Below are 17,405 nucleotides of genomic sequence, written 5' to 3'. Positions count from 1 at the left end.
ATCTGATGGTATTATTGTACTATTACCTTAATTTGAATAACATTCTCCCTTACAGCATGGCACTTGTAATAACTGCAGGGTTTGGTCACACATAAATTGGAGACAACATCACAGTTCATGTATTCCATTTGTGTCCAAATGGACGCTGATATCAGGTCGCTGAGATGTTCCACTAGCCTGAACATTAGAAGAAACTTATGGTAAACGCAGTTTGAGAATGGAGAGGCATGCTTTCCCTCCCTCCCTACAGGCCAGGAGTGGCCAAACTTGCTTAATGTAAGAGCTACACAGAATAAATGTCAGATGCTTGAGAGCCACAAGGTATGAACATCAGATGTTTGAGGAAGGAAGGAAGGAAGGAAGGAAGGAAGGAAGGAAGGAAGGAAGGAAGGAAGGAAGGAAGGAAGGAAGGAAGGAAGGAAGGAAGGAAGGAAGGAAGGAAGGAAGGAAGGAAGGAAGGAAGGAAGGAAGGCAAATAGATGGGAGGTGGAAAGAAAGCAACTTTAACTTCACATGCATTCTCCAAGCTGCTGGCTAGCTTGACTTGGAGAAGTGCAGGGAGTGCACTTTCAAGAGCAGGGAGTGGTTGGATGTCAGGTTGCCAATGTCCAGGCAAGATCAAGCAATCTCCCAGAATTACAACTGATCTTCAGATTATGGATGTCAGCTCCCTTGAAGAAAACAGCAGCATCAGATGGAGCTCTCTATGGCACTACAATCTACTGAGATTCCTCCATTTCCCAAACCCCACTCTTTTGAGGCTCAAAGTTGGCAACCCTAGTTTGACTAGATGTCCTAAAAGGCCCCTTCCAGCCCTGTGATAAGGATGTTTACTCTTTAACACCTCTTAGCTCTGTTATGGGTGTAGGCTAAGATACATAACCAGGGCTTTTTTTGTAGAGAAAGCCCAGCAGGAACTCCTTTGCATATTAGGCCACCACTCCCCAACATCACCATTGTTTCAAACAGGGCTTTTTGTAGAAAAGGCTCAGCAGGACCTCACTTGCACATTAGGCCACAACCCCTAGCACCAAGCCAGCCGGAACAGTTCAAAAAAAGCCCGGTACATAATGCTAATACTAATGGCAGTCAAGTTTAGAGTCTAGATTCATTCCAGGTTTCGGTACGCCACCCATGGACAGCTACTCACACCAAAGTTAGGGTTGTTCATTTGAAAAACAAACAGATAAAAATGATCTGGAGGGAGAAGCTTACTGAAATCTGCAGAACAGTCTTCCCAGAAAACACAAGTCTGGACTCACAGTGTACTTTGGGGAAGGGAGGGACTTCAAGGGGGCATAATGTCATAGAGCAGGGGTGTCAAACATGTGGCCCAGGGGCCGAATCAGGCCCCTGGAGGGCTCCTATCAGGCCCCCGAGCAACTAGCTGTTATCTGCTTCCTTCTCCCTATCTCTTGCTACCTTCTGCATAACACCTTACTTTGCAAAGCTTGCTCAATTGCACAGGAGCTTCACAGCAAAACCTCTATTTTCTCCATTGGCAGAGGCTCCTCCCTTGGGGAGGAAGAGGGGGAGACAGAGCTTGTTTTTCCAGGTTCCCTCAATCACACAGCAGAGCTACTGAGCCAAGCCTCTCTTCCTTCCCCCTCCTGGTCCCTTGGGGGGGGAGGGAGGGAGGGAAGGAGCCGGCGCTTCCTTTGCCCAGTTCCCTGGATCCCATGGGAGAGACAGAAAGAAAGCATCTTTAATACCAACAAGTGCTAAAATTTTAAACATATTTTAAGGTTGTAAAATATATATATTTAATTGTGTTTTTCTGTGTCCTTTATAAAGTTTATATCTCTGCTACCTAATCTTAAATAGGTATATACATGGCCCAGCCCAACCTGACATGACCCAGCCCAACAAGGTCTCATTTATATCAGATCTGGCCCTCATAACAAAATGAGTTTGACACCCTGCCATAGAGTCTACCTTTCAAAGCAGTCATTTTCTCTGTCACCTGGAGATCAGTTGTAATCCCAGAGATGTTGCCACCAGATGCTGAACCCTAAGTGCTTTTTATTATTTTCTCAAGTCAGTGTTATTTGTTTACAACTGGGTTGTAAGTGGAATGTTCTGACTATCTATTGTGGGTTTAGTTTTTCATTACAATTAACTTTTTGCAGTACTTTTTGCCAGAAGCTCTGTGCTTTTTTCATATCACCCAGATGTTGGCAACCATACGAATTATCTGGGAAGAGGAATAATACTCGAGATTGAGAATATATGACTTATGCAGTAGGAAATTTTTAATCGAGATCCCCTTAATAAGATTCTTCTTTCTGAATGGAAAAACTCTTTGGAGTACAGGAATTGTTCATCGGGAGCATGTCTACAACAACTGTGGATGGAGAGTTAAGCTACAAGGAGAATTGCTTTAAGAATCTGACTGTATAGACATTTACATTTATCCTAACATAATACCTATGGAGGAGTCTGTCTAGCGCTGAGTATAATTCATATTGTGGAATATATTCTGAATATAATTATTTATATAACCTAGGCGTAGCGTCTTACAGAACATAGTTATTTTGCATTTAAAAGGGGGTTCCTTAACCAAGGAATCCAGGCAGCCTAGCAGTAAAATTTAAAGACCAACGTAGCAATATTCTTACATGCCATGAGATCAAAACTTACTAGCCCAGCAGGAAGTATGTAACACCGAGTCGTGAATGTTACAGAGGCTGTAAGGCTCCAGAGATATGAAGCATTAAAAGAAATATTGTGAATTTGATACATAGTTTTGAGATCCTCAGCTCACCAAAATATGTGAGCTGGAGGCTAAAAAACTGGGAGCTAGCTCACACTAATTCAGCTTAGAGGAAACACTGGTTGCCAGGTCGGTGTTGGAAAATACCTGGAGACTTTGAGGGTAGAATTGGGGGAGGGCAGGGTTTGGGGATGGGAGGGGCCTCAGCTTAAGCTGTTTATATGTGCATCTCTTGATAAAGATATTTAATGAAACTGGAAGTATAACGATAGAAATTCCGCTGAGAACCTACTTTATGCACATTTGGAGAATTTATATTCATACTACTCTTGAGTATTAAACATTCTTTACATATTCCTTGGAAGCCTGGAATTGTACTGGAACATGGTGGTTTGGGCTTTTGTTATTATAGCTACTGTATTTATTGGCAACAATGTGTGTTATAACATTTTGACTTTTTTCCGTAAGTGTTACTAGTGTTTTGTGTATTTTTCATGTGTTTGTGTAATTAAGTACATTGTTTTCATTGAACAAGAGAGATATCTTGTGTTCTGTGGTTGCTTAGCCTCCAGGTGGGGCCTGGAGATCTCCCGCTTTTACACCTGATCTCCAGCTGGCAGAGATCAACTCCGCCGGAGAAAATGGCTGATCTGGACTCTATGGCACTGGACCGTGCTGAGGCCCCTCCGCTCCCCAAACCCTCTACCAATTCTACCTTCAAAGTCTCCAGGTATTTTCCAACAGCAACCTGGCAACCAGTGTTCCCTCTAAGCTGAGGTAGTGTGAGCTAGCTCCCAGTTTTTTACACTCCAGCTCACATATTTTAGTATTAGCTCAGGAAAAAATGGCCCCAGAGCAAACTCATTTATGCAGTCACTCACAGCTTTAATGCCAGTAGCTCACAAAGTAGAATTTTTGCTCACAAGACTACACAGCTTAGAGCGAGTGTTGCTGACAACCCTAGTTGCCAGCTCCAGGTTGGGAAATACCTGGAGATTTTGAGGGTGCAGCCTGAGGAAGGTGGAGTTTGGGGAGGGGGAGGCACTTTAATAGGATATTAATGCCACAGAGCAGGGGTGTCCAACTCATTTGTTATGAGGGCCGAATGAGAAATGAATGAGACTTTGTTGGGCCAAGTCATGTCGGACAGGATGCGTACCTATTTAAGATTAGGTAGCAGAGATATAAACTTTTTAAAGGACACAGACAAATACAATTAAAGATTTTTTTAAAAAAAAATTAAAACAAAACATGCTTAAAACATTAGCACTCATTGGTCTTAAAGGTGCTTTCTTTGTATCGCTCCCATGTGATCCAGGAAACTGGACAAAGGAAGCTCTGGCTCTTTCCTTCCTTCCCCAGGGGGCCAAGAGGGGAAGGAGACTCAGCCAATAGAAGGAAGGGAGGCTTGGCTCAGTAGCTCTCTGTGCAATTGAGAGAACCTGGCAAAGCAAGTTGTTCCTCCCCCCTTCCTCCCCAAGGGAGGAGCCTCAGCCAATGGAGAAAATAGAGACTTTGCTCTGTAGCGCCTGTGTGATTAAGCAAGCCTTGCAAAACAAGCTGTTATTCAGAAGGAAACAAGAGAGAGGGAGAAGGAAGCAGATGACAGCCAGTTGCTCAGCGGCCTGATAGGAGCCCTCCGAGAGTCTGATTTGGCCCTCGGGCCACATGTTTGACACTCCTGCCATAGAGTCTACCTTCCAAAGCTGTCTCCCCACCCCCTTCCCCCCAGGGAACTGACCTCTGTCTCCTGGAGATCAACCCTAATCACAGAAGATCTCCAGCTACCACCTGGAGGCTGGCAATCCTATCTGGGCCCCTGTTCTACATAGATGGTGGCTGTCATCACGACAGTAGTTTCATTTGTGTATAAATATAGTCCTAACTCAAAGCCCACTGAAGACTGGAGTATTCCAAATGCAATCCTTTTTGGGTGAATAAAATGAAAGAAGATGCCACTGAACAAAGGTCTACGCAACGGAGGCTTATCTTCTAGCCCATTTTCCCTCAGTCTTTAAATCCATAACCTTGTTTTAGCATTTTCTTCACCCTTTCTAATCAGTGTGGCTCCCTGTTCAGAGAGGGGACAGGCTGGCCGGGTGACACTTGAGATCTGAAGTGTGTTGGTTATAAAAATAGCCCTTCTCCACACCAGATATGACAAACAACAGGCAGCTGAGTCACTTTTGAATCCCCATACAGATTCCTGATCATATTTAAAAACAAACGGGGGACAGGGGGAGAGAAGAGGCCAATTTGGCAGTTAAAAAGCTAGAAGTGCCCCAAAATGAGCGCATGACACAAACCACACACAAATGACCCATATAAAATTTTTTAACTTCTGAAGCTTTGAGAAGAGGAGTAGATTCCTCTCATTAATTGGGGAAGGGGTAGAGGTTTTTGGTATAATTCTCCACTTCCTCAGGTCTGTTCCAATACCACCCTCTTTTAATTATTATATGTATACAACACCTTTAAGCCAAGCAATTGGGAAGGGGGTTTTAAATTTGAAATCACTATTCATGTAATGTAAAAACAGAGAGAGATGGAATAAAATGCAATGTAACAAGCAAAATCGCTCAAATATTTTCACCCCATTTTCCCTCAGAAAAAACTCAGGATGACAAACTTTGTTCTCTCTTCCCTATTTATTTACTTCATTTGTACCCTTCACCTCTCTTCCAATTTTATCTTCTCAACAACTCTCTAAGGAAGGTGTACGTGTGTGATACTGGCTCAAGATCATCCAGTGAGGAGGGTCTTTAACCAAGATCTCCCCAGTCCTCACATAACCAGCAGGTTAGTTTGACTTAAAGCAACATGGAGGATAAAAATCACCACTGCTGATCTGCAGTCAACATTCGCAGCTTATTATTTAGATCAGCAATCCATACTGTGACACTCATGGGCACCGTGATGCTCATCAGTAACTTCCTGACACCCACTTGCTTCTTCTGAGAAATATTTGTGCCCCAAACTGTCAATTCAGGCTTTCCCCCTTTTCGCTGAAGAAGGAAGTGTTTCAGAAGACCCCAGTGAATATCCCCTCTGAGCCTGCAGGAAGTATCCATTTGAAAATAGCTCCTCCTCCCTCTTCAGAGGATGCTCAAACCTCCCACCAACTGCCCCCTGTGGCAGCCATTTTGCGATTTGGTTCCTCCTACCATGGCAGCCCTTCTCAGAGTGTGCCCACTATTCTTTCTCAAAAATCCAAAAGCACCCACAAGCTCAATGAGGTTGGGAACTTCTGATTTAGATACTTCCTAAATAAAAATGTATACTGATTAGTTACTATAACTGCAAAATGCATTGATTTTAAAAAATGGTCAGATTAAATATTAACACCTTAACTCTTTAATAAAATTATATATAATACACATGATATTATATATAATACAAATATTAATACCTTAACTCTTTAAGAAAATTACATATAATAGAACAAAGTTTGAGTCCACTAGCAGTTTTTAAGACCAACAAAGTTGGCCAACTGGGACTCCATCAACTCCCTATAAAGTGAGAACTATAAAGAGTGACACAGAATGATTCTTAATAGCTGCCCCCTCCTCTAACAGAGCACCCCTTTTCTTTCTTCCGTGTAAATGCTTGGTGGCTATTCATTCCTACTGGGAAAAAGTGAAGCACTGTAACCCCACCAGGTTACTGAAGCAACATGATCTCATACCAAGAATACAACTTTGTTGGACTTAAAGGTGCCACGGGACTCAAACTTTGTTCTGCTGCTTCAGACCAACATGGCCGCTACCCACTTGTATGTATGTATTTATTTAATTTATATGCCACCTTTCTCCCCAGTGAAGATGCAAAGCAGCTTACAACATTCCCTCTTTCCTTGCTTTACACTCACAACAACCTTGTGAGGAAGAAGGGGGTCAAGGCAGACAGTATATGACTGGCCCAAGATCACCCAGCGAGCTTCCCTGGGGATTCGAACCTGGGTCTCTCAGATCTTGGTCGAGCACTTTATCCATTGCACCACAGTTTAGCCAGATAGTATAGATACTGATGGAGATCGTTCTGAGATGGAAGGCCTTGAGTCATCCCAAATTTGACTGGGGGGGGGGTGATTTTTGAGATGGTAAGCTGAAGTGTCAGACTAGGCCCGGAGGGAGATCCAGGATCAAATCCCCACTCTGTCACGGAAGTTTGCTGAGTGACCTGGGGCCAGTCACACACAGCCAGGCTAACCTACCTAGCAGGGTTGTTATTGTGAAGACAAAATGATGGAGAGAACAACATTGTAAGCCACTTTGACTTCCCAGTGGAGGAAAAAGTGGGGTATAAATGTCAAAATAATCAAACCTTACAGACACCAAAAGCCAGCTCTCTCAAATATGACTATGTAATCGCGTCCCCACTCTGATTTCTGAGAGAAAAAGGTCTGGCACTCACTGGGACTCCATCAACTCCCTATAAAGCAAGAACTACAAAGAGTGATGTAGAATTATTCTTAATAGCTGCCCCTCCTCCAATGGTGTGCCCCTTTTCTTTCTCCCATGTAAATGACTGGTGGCCATTCACTCCTATGAGAAAAAGTAAAGCACTGTGAAGCAGCCAATAACCATCATGTTGAGGCAACCTGAACTCTATCCTTGACACTTGGATGTACTGATATAGATACATAAAGGGGGAGTGTTAACATGTCTCTGCACATCCTTGCAATATACAAGACCTTCTGCCTTCCCCCCTCCAAACACACACAACCTGCCACCACCCTAGACCAGTGGACCAGGCCCAAGATCCATTGAACAGCAAGCACCTAACATCAAAATCATGTGAAAGGAAGAAGGGGGTCAAGAATTATTACCTCACCAGGTCAAGGCTAAAACTGCAGGCAGCTGGCTAAGACATCTGGGGACTAGAAGCCCAAACCAAGCACCAGGAGGAAAACCAGAATGAAGAACCAGACCAGAGTCTGAGCCATGAAGGAAACTTCTCCACCACTGCATGGTATCACCTTGCCACTCCCTCGGCCAAGGGAACCTTTTTGAGTCTCTAGGCACCTTTGGAATTCTAAGACAGCATAGTGGGCTCAGCCACAAAATGGCTGCTGCCGAAGGTGGAGCCCATTATACAATGGCTGCCACAGCTTACTTTTAGCCACATGGTGAAGATTCTGGTGCTGTGGTGGCTGAAGCAGTGCTTTAAAAACTGCATAGCCAATCAACTCTCCAGTGACCAGATAGAAGCCTGCTGGGCCAAAAGACCAACTTGGCCCTGTTCACCTCCAAAAACTTCTCGGTAAATGCTAGGAAAGGCATTAACTGGTACTGTGGCACCCATGGACACCATGTTGGCCTTAGGCAAATAGAAGCAAAGGCATCTTTGCTCTCTACATATGTGTGGCAGCAGAAGATCCTTACAAATGCAGCAAAAGAAGCCAAACCAACTAGACCTCCAGAGGAACTCACAGCTCCACAGATGGGGCTCTCAGAAACCCAACGGAGGGTCCAAACTCATGGAATGATGACCACCAACATACAGTTTTGTCCAGGATTACTGGACTGAAGCTTGTTTCTCAAGAACAAAAGTAACACGAACCAGAAGTCTGAACAGCAGCCTGTGACATCAGCGAAACGCTTCAGGGACCGCTTACAACACTACCCCGGAACAACATAGGTTTCTGTTAGGCCACACACGGCGATCGCTCCACCTTCAGTTCTCTACCAACCTCTTCTTCCACACTCACAGTCATCAGCCCAGGGATAAGCACACCCTGCCGAAGTGGGAAAAGAATCTTGTTCACTCCTCTGAACTAGAGCTAACTGGAACAGGGCCAGTGCCAGAGTTCCTGGTGCCCTAGACACCACCCTAGGCTATGAGGAGGGCACAGGCTACCGCGCCGTCACACTACTCTTGCCTGCCCATGTCTGCACAGACCCGGGAAGGCAAGAGTGGGAGGGTGGTGTGTGCTCTCCTCAGAGTCCGCCTTCCTTTGCAAGGGAAGGCAGGCTCCGAGGAGAGCACACCCCACTGCACCACCCCACCACTCTTGCCTTCCTAGGTCCATGCAGACCCAGAAAGGCGAGAGCGGCAGGGTGGGGGAGAGAGCACCCAGTCGCATCCCTGTAGGCCAGGTGGCACACTAGGCAGCCACCTACCTGGCCTACTTCTACGCACCAGCCCTGGACTTGAACAAGCAACGAATTGCAAAACATACAACCTTTCTTGGCTGACTTGCTGGTTTTCTGCAAGTAAGGGAGGGGGAGTGCCTATCTTACATGGGCAGTGATCCTCCAGAAGCAATCTGAAGTGGTACAATCTTAGCTGACTCCAGCATTTTTCTTCTGGATGAAAAGCTGATCAATACTGTTGTTAACCGGTCAAATTTCAGCATTAAGTTCACTGATAACATAGTCTCTGAATACTAGCAGGCTCAGTGAAATCTCTGGTCTGGTGTTTATGAATCAATTCAGGGCTTTTTTTGTAGCAGGAACTCCTTTGCATATTAGGCCACACACCCCTGACGTAGCCAATTCTCCTGGAGTTTACAGTAGGCCCTGTAAGAAGAACCCTATAAGCTCTTGCAGGATTGGCTTCATCAGGGCTGTGTGGCCTAATATGCAAAGGAGTTCCTGCTACAAAAAAAAACAGCCCCAAATCGATGTCAGTATCACACTTCAGACTGTGCAGGCAGCAGACTTGGACATGGCCCATGATTGCCTCCATCTGTCATGCTCAGGAGCAGAGACCACTTCAGTCTCAAGGTCTTGTTGGGATATCTGATCCCCCAAATACATGCACAATCGGGGAAGTGAAAAAACTCATGATCCCCTAATTTAAAACATCCATTTCTAAATACATTTTAACCAGACTTTTGTTATTTGCTGTCATCGAGATGAGTAAAGAACGGTAAAAAGATTTCCATCTCCCTTGGATGTGCAAGCTTTAAAACTGACAAGAGACTGGATGCGTGTAAATAAGCACAGAGCCAGGGGGTGATTAAATTTTATCGCAGATTTATGACAGTGGAGAATAGACACTGGGATCTTGGGTTTCTGGGCAGCTATTAATCAGAATTATATCTGGTCTACGAAAGACTTCCTTTTGCTATAGAAATCAGAAAAACCGAACAGTGCAAAATGCTCTGCCAAGTCACAGACAGCAGGCCAGAAGGTTAGTAAGACGCTCCAGAGAACGGAGGGGGAAAAAAATCTGTATCTAATCAATTATTTCAAAAGCCCTAAGGGACGCCAGACATAAGGGACCCACGAAACCACACAGCTTTGATTCAGCTGCGAGTGACCAGTTTTGAATCAGCCAGACGAAATGAAACAAGCTAGGAAGCACGAAGATCTTGGGGAACCGATTTACAAAAGAGGAGAGCCACTCGGGGGGGGGGGGGGGTACCCTTTGCACTCTTTTAATCTGGCAGCATTGTGGAGAGTAGAGACCGGCTCAAGCTAATTTTAAAAAAGCCACTTGTACTTTGCGATGTGCTGAACCTGGAGGGAGGGGGAGATCAGGAAATCCCAGCTGGCAGTTGCACATTCTCTCCCCTCCCCCCCTCCGCCCAGAGACTGCTAAATTCAGCAGCTTCTTAAAAGGCACACACACACACACAAATACACAGACACCCTCTCCAAGCAGTTCAGCTGTAAGGAACAGCAACAAAGAATTTACATCCCAGTTAGGGAAGAGCATTTGGGTAGTTTCGACAGGGACAGCCTTTCCGATGCAGAAGGAAATCTCACACATGAGATTCAATCACACGCATGGACTGTGTTGGGTACCACACGCGCACACCGCAAAATGTACAGATTTTTCAGCCACCGGGATACCACCTAGACACAAACTGAGTCGTCCTGCTCCCTGCCGGAGAATTTTGTTATATCTGAAGCAGCCAACAGCAAAACAGAAAAGCAGTTTGCCAGAAAAAGGAGGAGAGAAGGTCTCGGACAATTTGCTAGGGCAGGCGGGAAGGGAATTCAAACTGAATCAGACCAAGTAAACAGAAAGTGATACATCTGCCACAAACTGCTGGCCAACAGAGAACAAGGAAAGAATCAGAGATAAATAGAAGGACACAGAGAGGAAGAGAAATCCGACTGAGGTGCAGAGATCGGGATCCTAGCCCTAGACTGAATGAAAAGCGAACATGTAAAAAAGACTTCCCACCCCCCCACCCCCCGCCAGCTGTGCTCCAACTTGTTTAATTGCTGACTTCACTGCTCAGGAAACAGAACGTAAGAATCTGGATCAGACCAAAGACCCACCTAGGACGCAAATGCTGTTGCCAACCAATGAAGCTCCTCTAAATACTGTTCAGCCTTCTCTTATTCTTTGTCCACAACTCCTGGAACTCAGAGGTATACTGCCAATGAATATGGAAGCTCCATTCTGCTATCATGGTTAAAACCTGAAATATTTTCCCCCTAGTACTGCAAAGTATAGTAAGAGCCCCGTGGCGCAGAGTGGTAAAGCTGCAGTACTGCAGTCCGAGCTTCTCTGCTTACAACCTGAGTTCAATCCCGGCGGAAGCTGGGTTCAGGTAGCCGGCTTGAGGTTGACTCATCCTTCCGAGGTCGGTAAAATGAGTTCCCAGCTTGCTGGGGGGAAAGTGTAGATGACTGGGGAAGGCAATGGCAAACCACCCTGTAAAAAAGTCTTCCATAAAAACATTGAGAAAGCAACATCACCACAGAGTTGGAAACGAACTGGTGCTTGCACAGGGGACGACCTTGACCTTTTTACTGCAGAGTATAACAGGAAATTTGTAACAGGAAAGTAAAATGAAAGGAATGGAGTCGCACTGGACAAAGAGACATCAGGCTGTTAAGTTTGGCAGCAAAGGACTGATTGATGGGGATGCATTAAGTGTTATGGGTCACCAGCTGGAAGCATTAGATATGCAATGAGATCCTCTATGGCAGGGATGTGTGACTCATTTGTTATGAAGGCTGAATCTGACATAAATGAGGCCTTGTTGGGCTGAGCCATGTCGGGCCAGGTTATGTGTGTGCCTATTTAAGATTAGGTAGCAGAGATATAAACTTTATAAAGGACACAAACAAACACAATTAAATATTTTTTTTAAAACATGCTTAAGCATTACCACTCATTGGTCTTAAAGGTGCTTTCTTTGTATCTCTCCCATGGGATCCAGGGAACTGGGCAAAGGAAGCTCTGGCTCTTTCCTTCCTTCCCCAGGGGACCAGGATGCGGGAGGAGCCTCAGCCAATAGAAGGAAGAGAGGCTTGGATCAGTAGCTCTGCTGTGCGATTGTGATAGCCTGGCAAAGCAAGCTCTGCCTCCCCCCCCTCCCTATGGGAGAAGCCTCTGGCAATGGAGAAAACAGAGGCTTTGCTCTGCAACTCCTGTGCGATTGAGCAAGCCTGGCAAAGCAAGCTGTGAAGCAGAAGGGAGCTAGAGAGAGGGAGAAGAAAGCAGATGACAGCCAGTTGCTTGGGGGCCTAATTCGGCCCCCAGGCCACATGTTTGACACCCCTGCTTTATGGGTTTGGAAAGCTGTTTCAATTATGGGGCATAGTGGGGAAGAGTGGATAAGAAAAGTCTACATAAACTGGATAATACTCAAGGCTTGATAAATCCCAGACATCGGCTCACCATGGTGCCTAGAAATCTTATTGTGGCTCTCAGTACTAGAAAATACAGTGGTAAACAGATGTGTTAAGTGCTGTCTAGTCACTTTTGACTTATGGTGACCTTATGAATTAATGACCTCCAAAACATCTCATCATTAACAGCTTTGCTCAGGTCTTGCAAACTGAAAGACATGGCTTTATTGAGTCAGGCAAATCTCATGTTAGGTCTTCCTCTTTTCCTACTGCCTTCACCTTTTCCTAGCATTGTTGTCTTTTCCAGTGAATAAACAGCTGAATTAATATACAAAAGCTTAAAGACTGAATAATGATCCTGGCTCCTGAAGTCGGGAGCTGGCTTCTCGAGGCAAAGAAAAACGTCCAAGGTCTGGCTGAGATTTGAGGAAACATCTGAAGCAGAATAGAATCATAGAGTTGGAAGGAAGCACCAGGGTCATCTACCCCGACCCCCTGCACAATGCAGGAACTTCACAAATACCTCCTACTAAGTTCACAACATTATGAACCCACCTCTGCACGTCTCTTGGCCGGGTTGCCTGACCCTTGATCTGTTAAGGTCAGCATTGTATATTCTGATTGGCAATGGCTCTCCAGAGTCACAGATCAAGATTTTACCATCACCTCCTACCCAGTCTGTTTTAGTTGGAGATGCTGGGGGTTGAACCTGGGTCCTTTGGTATACAAAACAGACGCTCTGCCTCCAAGCCACAGTCAAAAACCCAAAATGGGTCTATCAAGGTGAAGAAGAAGAAGAAGAAGAAGATATTGGATTTATATCCCGCCCTCCACTCCGAAGAGTCTCAGAGCGGCTCACAATCTCCTTTACCTTCCTCCCCCACAACAGACACCCTGTGAGGTGGGTGGGGCTAAGAGAGCTCTTACAGCAGCTGCCCTTTCAAGGACAACCTCTGCCAGGGCTATGGCTGACCCAAGGCCATTCCAGCAGGTGCAAGTGGAGGAGTGGGGAATCAAACCCGGTTCTCCCAGATAAGAGTCCACACACTTAACCACTACACCAAACTGACTCTCAGTATTGCCTACTCAGGTCAGTATTTCCTACTCTAACTGGCAGCAGCTGTCTGGGATTCACAGGTGAAGATGTGTTGCATCTCCTACTACCTGATCCTTTCAACAGGAAATGCTGGAAATTTAAAGAAGATGATGATGATATTGGATTTATATCCTGCCCTCCACTCTGAAGAGTCTCAGAGCGGCTCACAATCTCCTTTACCTTCCTCCCCCACAACAGACACCCTGTGAGGTGGGTGGGGCTAAGAGAGCTCTTACAGCAGCTGCCCTTTCAAGGGCAACCTCTGCCAGAGCTATGGCTGACCCAAGGCCATTCCAGCAGCTGCAAGTGGAGGAGTGGGGAATCAAACCCAGTTCTCCCAGATAAGAGTCCAGACACTTAACCACTACACCAAACTGGCTCTCCAGTCCCAGGTTAAAACAAGCATCACTAAGCCACTGTCCCCAAGACTCAAGAGCCATAAGGTGGGGGGAACAGACCTATAGGATTATCCTGTGGAGGTGGGAAAAGACAGTATATGCTGGGGGGGGGGGGCGCAAAACTGCAGCTTGGGAGCCACATGTGGCTCTTTCACATATATTGTGCGGCTCTCAAAGCCCCGCTGCCCCATCAGCTGGCTTGGAGAAGGCATCTGTCTTGTTAAATAACTTCTCCAAGCCAAGCCAGTTGGCATGTTGGAGAACACATGTAAAGTTAAAGTTGCTTTCTTTCCACCTCTCCCTCCTCAATCTATTTTCCCTCCTTCCTTCCTCTCTCAAACGTCTGACATTTATTCTATGTGGCTCTTGCGTTAAGCAAGTTTGGCCACCCCGGTATATGCCTTGCACTCACATATGTGTTTTTCAAGGAATACTTGCAATTACTTTGGATTTATAATTCAGGACAAGGGCTCTTAGATGAAGGGAAGTGTGAACACAGAAAGGTTTGCATCTTGGACAATGGAGACCACTCTACAGATCTACGCAGCCCCAAGAGGAAAGTGACTCCATCAACATCTGAGCTGAATGAAGGCAGCCTGTGTGACCAGCTTGGCACTGTGGTATAAAGCACTGAAGAAACTCGCTCCAAGCAGTGCAGCAGAAACTCTATGGAAAGGGCCCATGTTGACAGGAAACCAGTAAAGATGCTGAATGGAAGAAGGTAAAAAGTTTTGGATTTATACCCAGTCTTTCACACAGAGCCTCAGGGCAACTTATAATCTCCTTTCCTCCCTCTTCCCACAACAGATACCCTGTGAGGGAGGTGGGGCTGAGAGAGCTCTGAAAGAACTGCTCTTGAGAGGACAGCTCTGAGAGAACTGTGGCTGACCCAAGGTCACCCAGCTGGCTCCATGTGGAGGAGGAGTGGAGAATCAGTCTGTTCTCCAGATCAGAATCTGCCACTCTTAACTACTACACCGAACTGGCACCTTATAGAACTGTGCACTAATTAGAGGGATGCAGCAGACCTTGAGGTGAAGCCACCCAACCAGGAAATCACCCCAGCTCTTATTAACGACCCATGGTGACTATAGGGAAGCCAGGAGGCAGTATCCAAAGAAAGCTTTGCCCTCTACGCCGTGTTGTTGGCTGTCCAGAGGAACTGGGTGGCCACTGTGAAAGACAGGAGGTTGGACTAGATGGACCACTGGTCTGATCCAGCAGGGCTCTTCTTGTGTTCTTATCCCAAGGATGAGACTATTTAAATAGAGATAGGAGCACCCTGTAATTCCTGGGGGTAGGAATACTGTAGGTATCTAATGTGAAACCTGGAAGTTTACTAGCAGAATGAGAGCACTTGAACAGGCTAAGGAATTAACTCAGTCTTTGGGGGAATCCCACCATGGGATATGGAGGAGTGAACCTACGTACGATTGGTTGGCTGCATGAAGTTTGGCAGCAAACTGTCACTTTTAGAAAAGGAGAACAGACTTTCAAGCCTGAGCAGCTATAGGGGCAGCTTACAAACCCATACACTGATTTTGTATGTACACATGCATGATACACGATTGCCAGGAGGGTGAGGGAGTATAAAAAGCATCGTGAGCCACTCAAAACTCCTCTAACCTAGATGGCCCAGGCTAGCCCGATCTCATCAGATCTTGGGCAACAAGCGGGGTCAGCTTTGGTTAGTACTGGATGGAGACCACCATAAAAGTCCAAGGTCACTACACAGATGGCAATGGAGACCTACCTCTGCATGTCTCTTGATTGGGATGCCATAAGTACAGGACCAACCCTACCACTAGGCAAACTAGGTGACTGCCTAGGATGCCAGTCTTCTGGGGGTGCCAAATTGTGTGCCCTCCATGTGACTCGGTGTCATTATCAGTTGGGGGGCAGAAGTTAGCCTTGCCTAGGGTGCCAGTCTAGGGCCAGCCCTGCGTAAGTCAGCTGCAATTTGGTAACACCTACCCCACCAGGAAGGTTGGGGTCAAACGTGATAACAGGCAGAGAACCAGTGTGGTGGAGTGGTTAGAGTGGCAACCTCAAATCTGGGAGACCCAGCTTCGAATCCCCACCCTGTCGTGGAAACTTGCTGGGTGAGCTGGGGCCAATCACACTCTCTGGACCTAATTTACAGATTAAACAGAAAAGACAGATGAAAGCCATTTTGGGGTCTCACTGGAGATAAAGCCTGGGTCTAAATGAAGTAAGTAACGTAGAGGAAGGCTTTCGGGTGTCAGAGGGGCACTTGAGGAGACCAGACATCCGATCTACCCCTGCCATAAAACTGCTCTGTCATTCCAACCTACCTCACAGAGTTGTTGTGCAGATAAAAATGGAGACGGGGAGAAAAACCACAGGAGAAAAATGCCCTAAATCAATAAAGGACAGTTTTTTGTGGGGGAGCAAGCTAACAGTGCCAAGAGAGTAGGAGCAGCTGGGGCAGTGTAGAAGGGGAGGGGACACATTATTTTTTAAAAATAATAAAATATCCTCCGGGCAGTGTGGAGGCAAGTAAATGGAGTGGGGGGGGGGGACTTAGTGTTGCCAAGTCCAATTCAAGAAATATCTGGGGACTTTGGGGGTGGGGCCAGGAGAAATTAGGGGTGGAGCCAGGAGCAATGGTGTGACAAGGTTAATTGAACTCCAAACGGAGTTCTAATCACCACATTTAAAGGGACCACACTCCTTTTAAATGTCTTCCCTCCATTGGAAATAATGGATAGGGGCACCTTCTTTTGGGGCTCATAGAATTGGAACCCCTGGTCCAATCTTTTTGAAACCTGGAGGGTATTTTGAGGAGAGGCACTGGATGCTATGCTGAAAATTTGGTGCCTCTACCTCAAAAAACAGCCCCCCTTCCAGACCCAGATACCCGCAGATCAATTTTCCATTATAGCCTATGGGAATAACGAAGTGCCAACAGCAGACATTTCCCTCCCCCTCTGCTTTCTGATAACCCTGAAGCGGGGGGGGGGGGCTCCAAACCGGGGGATCCCCTGCCCTCACCTGGGGATTGGCAACCCTAGGGGGGCTCCTTAAGGCTAAGGGGGCGCCACGTGGGCGGCTAGGCTCCGGGGTCACCCAGTGGGGAAGAGCACAGCCGGCTTCCCAGCAGCTACTTTACTTACCGGCGAGTCGTAGGAGAAGGCACATTCGGTCTTGTAGACGCGGTCGCCGGTCTTGGGCACCCGGACGGTGGGCATGTAAGGGACCAAGAGCTCGCCCACGTCCCCTGCAGCCAGGGGCGCCTCCCGGCCATGCCCGAAGAGTGCAGCCCGCTCCATGGTAGCTCAGTCGCGCTGGTGGTGGCGGGGACAGGGCAGCCCGGCGAGGCGGGGGACGCGCAGGGGCCCAGGCGGAAAAGCCCTGCCCAGCGGCCGGCGGGAGGAGGAGAGATGCTATTTTTACTCCAATGGCAGCCAGAGCCGCATCGGCCGCTGCTGCAATGAGGCTCCCCGCCGGGGGGATTTCTCCGAGGAAAGAGAGGGGCCGGTTGCGAGCCGCGCCCAAAGAGTCCCTTGCAAGCCCGCCTCTTGGATAGGGGGGAGGAGGAGGCGCTCTGCACATGGGCAGGAGCAACCTCTCTCTTCCCACCCCCAAAGGTGGGAAGAATAGAAGGCGCGGCTGTTTGAAGCATGGAAGACCGAGAC

General features: G+C 46.8%; 1 protein-coding gene across 4 annotated transcripts in view; it reads right to left on the bottom strand.

Moving 5' to 3' along the window:
• Window positions 1-17,128, bottom strand: part of USP13 (ubiquitin specific peptidase 13) — a 123,741-nt gene extending 106,613 nt beyond the window's left edge. For 2 of the 4 annotated variants that reach the window (XM_060242559.1, XM_060242561.1), the window contains exon 1: window positions 16,884-17,128. In XM_060242559.1, coding sequence (XP_060098542.1) covers window positions 16,884-17,039 — 156 coding nt within the window. In that variant the 5' untranslated portion in view covers window positions 17,040-17,128. The remainder of the gene's footprint in view (window positions 1-16,883) is intronic. The other 2 variants (XM_060242562.1, XM_060242560.1) reach the window with 2 other exon arrangements.
• Between the last annotated feature and the right edge of the window lie 277 nt (window positions 17,129-17,405).

Source organism: Heteronotia binoei, chromosome 6, assembly GCF_032191835.1.
Source record: "Heteronotia binoei isolate CCM8104 ecotype False Entrance Well chromosome 6, APGP_CSIRO_Hbin_v1, whole genome shotgun sequence".
Classification (NCBI taxonomy): Eukaryota; Metazoa; Chordata; class Lepidosauria; order Squamata; family Gekkonidae; genus Heteronotia; species Heteronotia binoei.
The sequence above is the reverse complement of the archived record's forward strand: the minus strand, read 5'-3'. Positions and strand labels throughout refer to the sequence as shown.